Consider the following 15,281-nt stretch of genomic DNA (forward strand, 5'->3'; position numbering starts at 1 on the left):
GCGCAGGCGCTCTGAAAGAAGGACGCTCGCTTAGCCGCTCCTTCCTCAGTACGCCTGCGCCGATGACGTCAGCCCTACACCCGGAAGAGAAGATGCCGGCATAGCTGGTAAGGAGGCGGAGAGTCCGGTGACGTCGCTGGATGCTTGATTTAGGTAAGTATTTGCCTAATAATCATGCAGCCACTACAACCACCAACGAAATGGGGTGCCAATATTTTTAAAAAAATTATATTTAGACACACTATACCACCAACGCTTATAAAAAATATAGACCCAGAATTAATATATATATATATATATATATATATCTATAGAGAGAGAGAGAGAGAGAGCACATATAAAACACAGCCATAAATAAATGTGTATATATATATATATATATCACACATATACTGTATATATATATGTGTGAGATATATATTTATATATATAATATATATATATATATGCTATTTATTAATTCTGGGTCTATATTTTTTATAAGCATTGGTGGTATAGTGTGTCTAAATATAATTTTTTTTTAAATATTGGCACCCCATTTTCTTGGTGGTTGTAGTGGCTGCATGATTATTAGGCAAATACTTACCTAAATCAAGCATCCAGCGACGTCACCGGACTCTCCGCCTCCTTACCAGCGATGCCGGCGTCTTCTCTTCCGAGTGTAGGGCTGACGTCATCGGCGCAGGTGCACTGAGGAGGGAGCGGCTAAGCGAGTGTCCTTCTCTCAGAGCACCTGCGCCGAATCAGGACTGGTACGGCGCAGGTGCGGGATTTGAGCTGCCGGCGGGGCCAGCTGGAGGATGAGAGCGCTCGCTTGCTGTCAATCAAGTGGAGGAGGGGGCATTTTTTCAGACAGAGGATGCGGTGGCTACCAGCAAGTCCGCCCAACTTGCTGGTAGTGAAGAAATTTACATATCACAAAAGTATGTTTTTTACTGAAATTAGTGCACAGCAAGAGGGGTATATATGGAATCTGCTTACATTAGCAAATATATTAAGTCAAAAACGGAAAATTGGTGTTTGGGGGTGACAGAAGCCCTTTAATGTCAGTCAGTTACATAACGTTATTTCTCATGACAGAAACCCTTTAAGAATGAAGCCTTAATTTTATAGCTACAAATTAGACTGGATATAAAAGTCTCCACTGGGCTATTACGGTATGTGGGGGATCCTTATGTAGTGACTATACTTTCTCATCATTATAGCAGTCCTGCAGTGGGCATGCCCATTAATCCAGTGTTTTTGAAACTGAGTGTATGAGGAGCTTACCCTAAGATCTGCGACTAGACCCCCCTTTGATGCGTCTCTGCTTGTGCTGTTTTTTTCCCCCAACTCACAGCAGACGCCCGGTAAGGTGGACATTTTCTGGCTTAAAATTTTGTTGCTAGCTAGAGTGGTTATAGCAAGAAAATGTTCAAATCTTTAACCTGACTTCCAAGAGTGTTCAAATCTGGTAGGGTAAGTTAGAAATTTTGAAAAAATAAGGTATTTATCTAGAATAAATAAAAACCATGAAAGGTCCTCTTTAATGTATCTTTATGGAGGTTGGAACTAATTTTTTTCTGAACCTTAGCTCCAAATTCCCTGCATAGTCAGAGTTACATAATAAAATTCTGCCTGCTTGCAGCTACCACTAAGGGGTGCTGATGAGCATACTGCAGGCACCTGGACTCCCTCTAGTGGCAGTTGCAGACTATGTTCATTGTTATCTAAATCTATGTCAATGCAGGGGATTTGGAGCTCCATATCAGAAAGGCAGAACTGTAGTCACTAAAAGGATATGTTACAAAATAAATAAGCACAGAATTTTGGACCTCAAAACATCATAATGTTAAAAGCAGGCTAATTACATATGACGTCTGAAGGGGCAGGGGGCACTGGGAACTTAAAGTGGCCCTGGAAAAAAAAAACTAAAAGTGGCCTCAAGTTGTAGGTGAATCCAAATTGACAGAAGTTGACACAACACAAGTTGGCATGACCAACACAAGCCACAAGTAAGCAGAGACAACAGAAGTAGGTGGGACCAACAATACCGTAGTGTAGCACAAAATACCTCCCCAGCAAAACTAAACACCACAATGCTGCATAAACTACTGTCACATTGTGAGGACGGTGATACAGCTGAATTCAGGAGGACACCAGTGCCTGCTGGCCAGGTGAAGAAGTACCTGATGCTCCTAGCATTAATGCTGAGATCATCAGAACATTATGTACCTGGCCAGCAGACGTGAGGATGGCTTCTGCGGCCCCCTGGGCATCGGCTCACCGGGTAATTTCCCTGTAGGGTCTATGTCCAGTCTGCCCCTTTCTGAAGGGTTAAGATGTTTTCTGGTTTCAACATATAAATGGACAATTGTGAGAAATGTGAAAAATAAAAAGAGTTACTTACCTATAGGATTAGCACTGCTGCCAGTGCTTTGTTTACCTGGCTGAAGCAATAACATCCAATGTAGGTAATATTGCTTTTTATTATTTTATGGTATTTGTCAATGACAACTGTACATTTTTTTCTTGTTGCAACTGGACAACCTTTTTAAGCATTCCCTAGAAGGAGTTCTGAACACATTTTTCCAAGTAAGAGCACTAGGAATATAATTGCACGCTGTATTATCCCGTCTTGCAAGAAGATGAACTTCTCCAACTCCTTATGTTTCCCAGAAAATTATAGGTGAGTGATATTTGTGGGTGTCTCACAGCTAACATCATATGACACAGGTGTCTGTCTCATACAGTTTGAACACCAGGCCTTGAACACATGGAAATATTCACTCGGCACATGGGGACGTGCTTCGGGCTGAGGAAGATCCTTTGCTGGGGTGACAACTTGACGTAGTCTCTGCAGAAGAGAAAACAAAAGAAATTAGAGTCAAACTGATATACCTCCATCTACCTATCCAACTGCAAAATAAAAGCAGCAATGACGAAAAAATAGCCGTTGTAAAAAAAAGGGGAACATCTCAAATCCTAAATTGTGAGATAAAAAATCTGGCAACACTTCAAAGTCTCTGAAATATGTCAAATATATTCACCCACGTGTCAATAAAACATTTCAGCCTGCCATCTTGGGCCTTTCTCAGTATTTGTCTATCTCTGTTTATCTATATATCTCATATCAAATTTAAATGAGCTTTATTAGCAGGATTAAATGCATGTTTGCATTGTCAAAGTAAGTGGTAAATAACTGGGTTGGGGTGGGGAATGCACTGACATATTGTGCCACCGCGGCTAATGGATATTTTGTCTTTCTCCTCCATGGAGGTGAAGTCTGGGAAGAGATCAGACAGTCTTCCGAAGTGAGAATTCGATGAGCAGGCTCTGGGCGCTCAGTCTGCACCAGCTCAGGATCAGTCAGTCTCTGGGGTTGGGTAGTTTTTCCAGGTTTTCCATCAATGTGAAGGGGAAAGCACATATTTCCAGGTACAGGTCCAGGACAGTGGAAGCAGCACAGGGGAAGGGGAAACGGGGCAGTGAGCAGGACTGAGCCGGGAGGAGGCGGGGTCTCGGAGGTCAGCGTGGAGACCGCCCCGGAGGAGTCCCCTGCTCATGACTGCAGCTACAGTGAGGTGAATGGAGTAGGTGGAAGCTTTTATCTCCATAGGGTGAGCAGTAATGTGTACCCCCCTAGCCTCCTAAACTTAGATTCTGAGTGGGCATAGTTGGAGCAGCAGCAGACATTTCCCCATCTGCTGCTCTCTGCTCCCTTGCTTCCTCCTCCTGTCCCCCAAGTCAGAAGGCTAGAGGTCTGTGGAACCTGCAGGTACCTCATACTTGCATTCAGGCTCTTGGTTTGGATCCTGCATCCCCCTCCTTACTTCGCTGTGATAACACGCTGTTGCATTAGATAAGAGAAATGTCGGGACCGACAGGAGGAGGATGGAGGCAGAGTGCTGAGACAGAGCAGAAAAGTCAACCCTGCAATTGGGAGGAGCACTTCTAGACACCATGTCCAGCAGCAGCAGTGCTCCCTCCTGCCCGTCAGTTACGGACTTCCCCCCTTCCCCTTCTCCACTGACCTGACATCCTGCAAAGGGGCCCCTGTCCAGATTCGAATGCAAATGTTGAGTGTATGTGCTTGTGTATATTGTCTGTCTGTATATCTATCTATCGCTATCTACATCAGACATTTAGGTGATAGGTATTGTATGAGATGATAGATAGATAGACAGAAAAGGCTTTCCACAAGATTTTGGAGCCTGTGGGAATATTTCCCCTTTATCCAGAATAGCATTTGTGAGGTCAGACAATGATGTTGGATTTGAGGACTCTATCTATCTAAAAAGGGACAACTGGCAGCACAAGACAAAAAAGCAAAAAGACAAAAAAGAAAGAGGTGCGAGCCCAAAGGGACAAGACAATCGCCCAGAAATACAAAAGATTGAAAACAGGCAGCAGTAGAAAAAATCTACAGTTTATTCACCCATGCAGGAAGCAACATTTTGGCTCTATACTGGAGCCTTTCTCAAGCAACAATTGATAGTGAACATAGCATATATATATATATATATATATATATATATATACATAAAGTGCAAGTGCATCTCAAACAATTAATAAGTGAAAATCTACTAAAAAATATATATTAAAGTGCTTTCATGGTGCAATTAAATACATCAATAGACATGATTATACCATATAGTACCATACATGATTGTGAATAAATATGCCCAAAATCAACAGTGATATAAATTCATAATACAGTCACACTCACAGACCGTGGGAGGACTCACCTTATAGCTCCCCATAAACCACTCTAATTCTATAACCCATGTACATGCGTTAGAGGCCAATGATGTCATAAATAAGGAAAGTAATATACTAAAATTGAAAAACAATAATAAATCCGGTTCCTCAAAGACACTGTGCAAAAATACATATACAAAAAAATAATAAAAAATCGTATGAATCATATAATATAAAAACAAAAAAATACAAAAAAGTTGCAAAAGGTTGTTGCCCCATCTGGTCATCAATCCCATTCATCTATCAGACAAGACACTATAAAACCTCTCCTCTGCTCAGTGTCTTGTCTGATAGATGAATGAGACTGACGACCCGATGGGACAACAACCTTTTGCAACTTTTTGTATTTTTTTGTATTATATGATTCATATTATTTTTTTTATTTTTTGAGGAACCAGATTTATAATTTTTTTATGTTTCAATTTTAGTATATTATTTTACTTATTTATGACATCATTGGCCTCTAACGCACGTACATGGGTTATCGAATTAGATTGGTTTATGGGGAGCTGTAAGGGGAGTCCTCCCAATGTCTGCAATTGTGACTCTGGTGTCTTCTCAGGAGCGAAGGTTGTGACTGTCACGTTATGTAATAGATGCTCCCTATGCCCCCACTCCGTTGTTGGTACCTTAAATAGTACCTGTACTGTCCATTTTATATTTTCGAAATATGGCAGGAGAACGCTGCTTTCCCATCCATCACTTTATCTTAATTTATTTGTCCACTTCCTTATTTATATTTCCAACAACTAAAATGGTGGCTGAGGGTGAATGGAACCCACTGCGCCTGTGCATGGGTGATTCTCCCTCTGCTCTTATACATCATGGCTGCATAATGACTCTGGTGCGCAGTGCGCATGTCACGCATGCGTGGTGGACACTACGGCTTCTCCGCTTCCTCTGTCACAATTGACATGCGCAGTTCCCCTTATGGCGCAGTTCTTTGATGGTTGTTGTGCCTTTGGTGAGTCCCCTCCTCCCTAATCATCTTAGGACAATCACTATATACACACTAGGGATACAGGAGTCATTTGTTATTTTAATGAGGATGATTAACTGTATTATGAATTTATATCACTGCTGATTCTGGACATATTTATTCACAATCATGTATGGTACTATATGGTATAATCATGTCTATTGATGTATTTAATTGCACCATCAAAGCACTTTAATATATATTTTTTAGTAGATTTTCACTTATTAATTGCTTATGAGATGCACTTGCACTTTATGTATATATATAAATCATATGCTATGTTCACTATCACTTGTTGCTTGAGAAAGAATCCAGTATAGAGCGAAACGTTGCTTCCTGCATGGGTGAATAAACTGTAGATTTTTTCTACTTGAGAGTGCTGCCTGTTTTCACCTTTTGTATTATTGGGCGATTGTTTTGTCCCTTTGGGCTTGCACTTCTTTCTTTTTGCTTTTTTGTCTTGTGCTGCCAGTTTTCCCTTTTTAGATAGTTAGAGTCCTAAAATCTAACATCCTTGTCTGACCTCACAAATGCTATTCTGGATGAAGCAGGAAAATATTCCCACAGACTCCAAAATCTTATGGAAAGCCTGTCCAGAAGAGTGAAGGCTGCAAAGGGGGGATAAACTCCCTATTAATGTCTAGGGATTTGGAATGGGATGTTATAACATAGGATGTTATAGTAGGTATAACGTGTAGGGGTCCCAATACTTTTGCCTCTTTAACTTGCATACCCTACATACAGTGAGTAATCAAAATCAGATGTGACAACTGCTACCACAAATTGCGTCTGACTGTAGACATCTTACTTGATCAAATTCCAGCACAAATCAGTGTTATTAGTTGACATCATAGCACATTGCAAACTGGAAGACTTTTAGATACTGGGCAGTTACTGTATCAGTGTAGCCCAGGCCCTAAATTTCTTCTGAAGTAAAATAACTGGAGATGGGTGATTTACGTGCCTGCCAATGGTAGAGGAATGGGCAGAGTTTGAATCATATTTAATACATTCACTAAGTAATGTCTCATGGTTACACTCTACCTCCATCAGAGATCCTTGAGTCCTGAGGACTATATAGATTGCATATAGAGGGATACAGATCATGGACGAGATGGACATAAGCCAACCGATGCCGTAACCCCACGGTGGGTATAGATAGACGTTATTGTACTTCAAGGGAACGTATTTGATTATTGAGAAGAGGAATGTTGCCTATAGAGAAAGAGAAACAAACAGTGAATTGTCTCTTACAATATACCAAATAATACACCATCAGTGGTCAATTAACAGAGTTAGGCTACATGCACACGACCGTGTGCCCCCCGTGGCCGTATTGCGGCCCGCATACAGCGGGCCTGCAATACACGGGCACCGGCCGTGTGCATTCCGCATCACCGATCGCAGACCCATTCACTTGAATGGGTCCGCAATCACGGAGATGCGGAACGGAGGCAAGGATCGGAACCCCACCGTGCTTCCGTGGTGCTTCTGGCCGTGCCTCCGCACCGCAAAAAAGTAGCGTATGCACTTCTTTTTTGAGGTGCGGACCGTTGGATGCGGATCACGGACCCCATTCAAGTGAATGGGTTCGACATCCTCATGCAGCTGCCCCACAGTCTGTGTCCGCGCAAATTGCGGTCCGCAGCATGGGCACGGAGCCCTAACGTTTGTGTGCATGTAGCCTTATGCAGAGACTAAATGGTGTCCTAATGATACTGCCATACTCAGCAAAAATAAGAGGGCCAGTTTTTTTTTAACTATGTATCAGGTACCAGATACCTTAGTCCTGTTGTGCTTCATACTTGCCCGATCCTATGATACTGTAGTTCTGCTTTCCTTCCTGTGTCCTCTAATCTTTAGGCCTGTATTACAGTCTCCATGCTTGGCTTGTGTCTTCAGCCATCTGCTTGCTGCTGATTTTGTTTTGGTGGATGCATACATGTCCAGGGGAAAGGCAAGCCCTCCAACCTCACAGTTAAAGGGGGGATTTTTCTTGGGTGTCTGAACTGTCTAGGATAACATTGCAGTCACAAATTGAGACTATAAAATAGGAGCTCTTACCAAGCATACAGCCGGGGTCACGGCCACCCAGCATATCTTCATTATCGGCCATGGGCGATACCCAATCATATCCTCGATGTTGTCATAGAAGCGATTTGCCCCTTTGTGAAATAAGAAAAGAGAACTAGTAAAAGACAATAACATGAGTAGGTTGGACTGGGGCTCCTTCGGCCTACCAGAGGAAGTTATTCTCGGGGACCAAACCTCACATCAGCAATAAAGGAAAGTGACTCCAAAGGCAGCTCAATTTTTTTTTGGTCTTAGACCTTTGCAGCCAACTATGATATCAGAGGTTAGACCCAACAGAGGATCCACTGGTAGTCCAACATTGAATAAAGAACTAAAGTAATACACTAGAGACGAATTCCAACCAAAAATGGATATTCTCTGCATAAAAAAAAAAAAATCACTGGGGCTCCAGAGACAAACCTGGATTAAGGCAGGAAGAAATCACTGGGCAAAAGAAAAATAGTGATGACCCGCATATCACCTACTGGATCCAGATTCCACTTCAACCCAGCCACAAATAGCAGAGGTGGTGGCTCATGTATGTGGGTCTTATCACTGAAGTTTAGCGACTCCCTTAATTACAGAGATGTCATTGAATGAGACCAGCCTGCATGGAAAGAGGCCATCAGGTGTGTAGGATGGTCCAAGGACAGAGCCCATACAATGTGATGTCAAAATATCAGTACGTGAACTCACTGAAGCAACCAGGACTTGCCTTTCCATTTGGGCTTATGTTTTCTGAAGAATCACCAAGATTCTTTTTTACATCAACATGTTTGCATGTGTGATACTCAATATAGTGGTGTCTGGGTAGTATTGATACTCACCATACACCCATCCTATGCAAACACATTCAGATATGCCAACAAAAAGAAGGCAGATGCCACTGGAAGCAAAGTAGTCAAAGAGCTGGAATACATATATCCCTCCCTGCAAGACATTAAAGGTTGTATCATTGGTGGTTACAATTCATTACTTTCCCTTCCATCCCCTTGTAGGAGGTTGGATAAACCTTCCTTTCCTAGCTAATGTTGTGCTCATAGGAAAAGGAGCCAGTCTAAACTTTGCAGGGACATATTTTTGACACTATTTATTTTACTCACTTATATAGCAGCTTTTTACAGACATTGTCATTGCAATTTAAGTTCTCTATTAGTGTGTCTTTGGAGTGTGGGAGGAAATTGGAGTACCCGGAGGAAACCCACGCAAACACGGGGAGAACATACAAACTCCATGCAGATGTCATCCATGGTCAGAACCAAACATAGGACTCCAGCGCTGCAAGGCACCAGTGCTAACCACTGAGCCTCCGTGCAAGTCAAGTGAAATATGAAGAGTTACAGAGAATAGTTTCAGCATATGAGGAAACACTGGAGTATTGAGCATTCTGGAAAATGGTTGCAGCATGATAGAAAACTTGAAAATATGGGAAACCTCAGGGAATAAGCACAACATGTAAGGAAGTCTGGACATGTGGAGAGTCCCAGAAACTAGCTGCACCATGAAGGTATGCAAAATTCAAAAGGAGAGGTGTAGCATGAGAGGAAGCCTGAAAAGTAGAGAGTCTAAATGAAGACTGACTTTAATATGTAAATTACCTGAGCAACCATGAGCAGACCAAATAGGAAACAAATTATAGAAATAATTAGGATGAGTATCTCCCGTCTATATCCCCTGCGCAGAACTGTGGGGTACAAATCAATGATGGACAAGCAGAGAGCCTCAACATAAATGAACTGCAAGAAGAGAAAATTTACATTAAAAATTCATAAAACAAAGAGTAAATCCATGACGTGAAAATGACTTCCCTGTCCTTAGGATAGGCCATTGATGTTTGGTCATTGAGGGGACCACTTTGAATGAGACAAGCTGTAGTACCAAGCTCAGCTATGGTCTCCTTCCTTGTGAGTACCCACGGAAATAAACATTAATGGCTTATTCCAGGGCACCCTTTAAACAGTCGAAGAGGTTGTCAAGGATTTGTATATTGATGACCTATCCTTAGGATAGGCCTGGATAGTGACTGTGTAGTGGATGGAGCTGGTTACTGCAGTGCTACTCCCATTCACTTGAAGTAAAGTGGAGGAGCTGTGTCTTTCTGGCTCCAGAGCTACTGATAAACAGGTGATTGGCCTGGGTGCAGTAGTCAGACTTTCACTGATTGGTTCTTCAAGATAGGCCGTCAATATAAAAATCCCAGAGAACCCCTTTAACACTAGGGTGCACAACCTATTACACAGCATAACTTAGGAGATGCACTAAATTCATCAGTGGTGCATGCTGTGTCACATTTGGTGCATCTTGGCACATGTTTTACTTTTTGGCCTTCTTTTCACCGCCTCTTGGGTGCTATACTTTAGACCAGTATTTGCACCAGAAACTTTTAAAAAGTGTCCAGCCAGTAGTAAACATCTATTTTTTTGGCACAAATCAATAAAAAGTTTGTCTAAATTTATATGTTGGAGTTGTGAAGCAACAACAATAGTAAATCTGCCCTATTCTGTGATCTTTAGCAGCTTATTCCTCTCGTCCCTGCACTGATCTATATATGTTCTTGGAAGATATATGTGGGTGCCCTCTAGTGGCTGCTCACAAGTGTCTTCCATGTCACAGGGAGAACAGGTGGTAAGGAATGGAATTATTAGTATTAGGCCTCTTTCGCACGACCTTTTTTTTTCCCGTTTACGGGCTGATTTTTGCGTTCTGTATACGGTAAGTATACAGAACCATTCATTTCAATGGTTCTGCAAAAAAAAATGGAATGTACTCCGTATGCATTCCGTTTCTCCATTCCGTTGAAAGATAGACCATGCCCTATTATTATACGCAAATCACGTTCCGTGGCTCCATTCAAGTTAATGGGTCCGCAACAAAAACGGAACACATACGGAAATGCATCCATATGCCTTCCATATCCGTTCAGTTTTTGCGGAACCATCTATTGAAAATGTTATGCCCAGCCCAATTTTTCCTATGTAATTACTGTAAACTGTATATGCCATACGGAAAAATGGAACAGAAACGGAAACACAACAGAAACAAATAACAGAACAATGGATCCATGAAAAATGGACCGCAAAACACTGAAAAAAAACATACGGTTGTGTGAAAGAGTCCTTATTCTGTGCTCTGGTTATATAATTAAGGTACATACATTTTTCTCTACAACTTGAGATATTTGAATCTTATTTATTCAAGTAGTAATCACCATTAACCCCTTAAGGACACGGCCATATTTCACCTTAAGGACCAGGCCATTTTTTGCAAATCTGACCAGTGTCACTTTATGTGTGAATAACTTTAAAACACTTTTACTTATCCAGGCCATTCTGAGGTGGTTTTTTCGTCACACATTGTACTTCATGACACTGGTAAAATGGAGTAAAAAAAATCATTTTTATTTATGAAAAAATACCAAATTTACCGAAAATTTAGAAAAATTAGCAGATTTCAATTTCTCTACTTTTATAATAGATAGTAATACCTCCATAGATAGTAATACCTCCAAAAATAGTTATTATTTTACATTCCCCATATGTCTACTTCATGTTTGGATCATTTTGGGAATGCCATTTTATTTTTTGGGTATGTTAGAAGGCTTAGAAGTTTAGAAGCAAATCTTGAAATTTTTCAGAAAATTTCTAAAACCCATTTTTTCAGGACCAGTTCAGGTCTGAAGTCACTTTGTGAGGCTTGCATAATAGAAACCAGCCAAAATAACCCCATTTTACAAACTACACCCCTCAAGGTATTCAAAACTGATTTTACAAACTTTGTTAACCCTTTAGGAAAATAGAGATAACATTTCAAAATTTCACTTTTTTGGCAGATTTACCATTTGAATCAATTTTTTCCAGTTACAAAGCAAGGGATAACAGTTAAACAAAACTCAATATTTATGGCCCTGATTCTGTAGTTTACAGAAACACCCCATATTTGGTCGTAAACTGCTGTACAGGCACACGGCAGCGCGCAGAAGGAAAGGAATGCCATACGGTTTTTGGAAGGCAAATTTTGCTGGACTGTTTTTTTGACACCATGTCCCATTTGAAGCCCCCCTGATGCACCCCTAGAGTAGAAACTCCAAAAAAGTGACCCCATTGTGGAAACTACGGGATAGGGTGGCAGTTTTGTTGGTACTATTTTAGGGTACATATGATTTTTGGTTGCTCTATATTACACTTTTTGTGAGGCAAGGTAACAAGAAATAGCTGTTTTGGCAACATTTTTATTTTTTATTTACAACATTCATCTGACAGGTTAGATCATGTGGTATTTTTATAGAGCAGGTTGTTACGGACGCGACATTACCAAATATGACTACTTTTTGGGGTTATTTGTTTCAGTTTTACATTACAAAGTATTTAAAAAAAAAAAATGATTCTTTTGTGTCTCCACATTCTGAAAGCCATAGTTGTATTTATTTTTTGGGCGACTGTCTTATGTAGGGGCTCATTTTTTGCGGGATGAGATGACGGTTAGATTTTTTTATGGTATTCACCTAGTTTTTTCAGTTTTTGGGCGATTATCTTGGGTAGGGTATGATTTTTGTGGGATGAAATGACTGTTTGATTGGCACTATTTTGGGGTGCGTATGATTTTTTGATCGCTTGCTATTACACTTTTTGTGATGTAAGGTAACAAAAAATTGCTTTTTTTTACACTGTTTTTTTTTTATGGTATTCACCTGAGGGATTAGGGCATGTGATATTTTTATAGAGACGGTTATTATGGTCATGGCGATACCTAATATGTCTATTTTTTTATTTATGTAAGTTTTACACAATGATTTCATTTTTGAAACAAAAAAATAATGTTTTAGTGTCTCCATAGTCTGAGAGCCATAGTTTTTTTTAGTTTTTGGGCGATTATCTTAGGTAGGGTCTCATTTTCTGCGAGATGAGATGATGGTTTTATTGGCACTATTTTGGGGTGCGTATGAATTTTTGATCGCTTGCTATTACACTTTTTGTGATATAAGGTGACAAAAAATGGCTTTTTTTACACCGTTAAAAAAAAAATAATTACAGTGTTCACCTGAGGGGTTAGGTCATGTGATATTTTTATAGAACAGGTTTTTACGGACGCGGCGATTCCGAATATGTCTACTTTTTTATGTAAGTTTTACACAATTATTTCATTTTTGAAACAAAAAAATCATGTTTTAGTGTCTCTGAGCCATATTTATTTTTATTTTTTTGGGCGATTGTCTTAGGTAGGGGCTCATTTTTTGTGTGATGAGGTTGTATCTCCGTCGATGGTTGCTCCTAGTGCTTCCCGAGGACTCCAAGCACTCCGCTCTACACCAAAACCACCACAGGAACCAGGAACAGGAACAGCTCTTACAAGAGCTAGGAGTAATAGCCAGGGGAGTATACATGTCAAGCAATCCCCACACACATGAGACGAGGCTCTATGTTGGATGTAAAACAGGAACTCTTTATTGAACACACAGCATTGACTTATATACACATGACATACTGAGGACATGACATAGCAGCCAATCCTGTACAGTTTGAACACAAATCTAACCCTATTCAACAAACACAATTGCATTGTCTGTGACGCAATTAACAAACACACTGGCGTTGTCTTTGACGCAATCAACAAAATACAATGGGCATTGTCTTTGACGCAATCAACAAAACACAATTACCAAAACACATTGGGCTCTGCCTGTGATACAATTACCAAACATAACGGGCTAACTTAATCACTCACAGACAGAAACCACACATTTTTCCCAAAACACAGAAAACACCTCAAAACCCCACATATCCATTCCCCATAATGTATACATCCATTGATAACTCTGATCTGGGTAAACAGCATATACAAAAATCACCCAGATCCGAGCAGGGGTTCCCGAATTCCATAGAAGTCACATTTGCCCGGCCGCAAGCATGGCTTTCCTGCCCAAAACAGTTCCACAGATTTAGGCTGTGGGGCCGGTCTGTCTTCTCCTTCAAAGTTAGTATGGGCCATACTCCTGAGGCAAGAGGCTGGCAAACAGGCCCCTCCAAAACCCAGTGGTGAGGTTATTTTCGCCACACATCTCCCCCTCCCAGGGAAGACTAACCAGATACCTGACCTCACGCCGGTCGGTACCTGAGTTAGTCTGGCAGTCCACCCACAACCAAATACTGGACCTGTTGAATTTAGTAGCCTGTCTCTGTCCAGTGAGTCCACCAAGGTTATGTTGGTAACTGGTACTCCCGGTCTCTGTGTTGCTCCCTGGCTTAGAGTGGAGGTTGCTTTGTGGGCAGGGATCCGTGGTACTCTGCCCTGGTGCCAGTGCTACCACGGAAGAAGCCTGGTTGGAGCCTGGTTGTTGGAGGGGGAGACCGACTGTCTCCCCTTTGGATACCCAGCTCTGCTGCTGGAGGGGGAGACCGACTGTCTCCCCTTTGGCTAAACAGCCCTGTTGCTGGGGGACAGGACCGACTGTCCCTACCCCCTGTGCTGTAAGTGCAGAGACCACGGTCCCATCTGCACTGTTGTGGGGCTTACTGTCTCCCCCTGGTGCATTAAGCTGCCGCTGGGGAGAGGGGGTAACGAGCTCCTCTCCCATACATACTTCCAGCCGCTGGGGAGGGCGACCGACCGTCTCCGCTCCCAATACAGTGTCCTGCTGCTGGGGAAGGAGACTGGGCTCTCTATTCCCTGCTGGACACTCTGCCGCTGGGGGACAGGACTGACTGTCTCTGCCCCCTGTAACTCAGCCTGCCGCTGGGGAATGGAGACTGGGCTCCCAATTCCCAATAAATCACATTGCCGTTGGGGGGACAGGACCGACTGTCTCTGCCCCCTGCAACTCAGCCTGCCACTGGGGAATGGAGACTGGGCTCCCAATTCCCTGCAGGACCGGTGGAGAGACCTCGGTCCCATCTCCAACGGCCTCCTGGGGTTCTTCCCAGTAAACCTCCACAATATCGTCCTAGCTGAAGAGGTGTGTCTCTGGGTCTGTCACTCTGCTCTCCTGCTGAGCCTTCTCACTGGAGTGGAACAGCTGCTGGTAGCCCTGTTCCAGCTCCATCTCCCGGGTCACCAGGTGGACCAGGTCCTGCTCAATCTCATGAGTGTCGTACCAGTCATACCTGCTCTCCCTCCATTCCAAGAGATCACAGAACCGGGCTTGTGTAGGGCTCCCAAACTCCAGCTCTGAAAAATTCTCCTATAACAAGCCAGGACCATCAAACTCCTCTCCCTCTGGCTTGTCATGCTCAGCTGTCCTGGGTAGGTACTGTGCCCCATACCACCAGAGCACCTGGTAGGCATCTTCCAGCCACATCTCCTGCCATGCTAGGTGTTCTAATTTCTTTACCCATTCCTCCCGGGGCTGCTCTCCCAGGAAGAGCATCCGCAGGGCTACTCGCTTCTGCAACCGCTGGTCTTCCTTGGGAAGTCTCTCGTCCCGCATATACTCCACAATACCCAGTGCCTGGTACTAGATGCCTTTGCGGACTGCATCTCGGTCATCCATGACACC

At 42.4% G+C, this 15,281-nt stretch overlaps 1 protein-coding gene across 1 annotated transcript in view; it reads right to left on the bottom strand.

Moving 5' to 3' along the window:
• Nucleotides 1-2,448: 2,448 nt before the first annotated feature.
• Nucleotides 2,449-15,281, bottom strand: part of LOC122928499 (sodium- and chloride-dependent betaine transporter-like) — a 103,593-nt gene continuing 90,760 nt past the window's right edge. Inside the window, exons 11-15 of the mRNA XM_044281394.1 lie at nt 9,391-9,528; nt 8,620-8,722; nt 7,784-7,884; nt 6,764-6,934; nt 2,449-2,836 (exon numbers count right to left, since the gene is read on the bottom strand). Coding sequence (XP_044137329.1) covers nt 2,663-2,836; nt 6,764-6,934; nt 7,784-7,884; nt 8,620-8,722; nt 9,391-9,528 — 687 coding nt within the window. The 3' untranslated portion in view covers nt 2,449-2,662. The remainder of the gene's footprint in view (nt 2,837-6,763; nt 6,935-7,783; nt 7,885-8,619; nt 8,723-9,390; nt 9,529-15,281) is intronic.

The sequence above is a fragment of the Bufo gargarizans genome, chromosome 2, assembly GCF_014858855.1.
Source record: "Bufo gargarizans isolate SCDJY-AF-19 chromosome 2, ASM1485885v1, whole genome shotgun sequence".
NCBI lineage: Eukaryota > Metazoa > Chordata > Amphibia > Anura > Bufonidae > Bufo > Bufo gargarizans.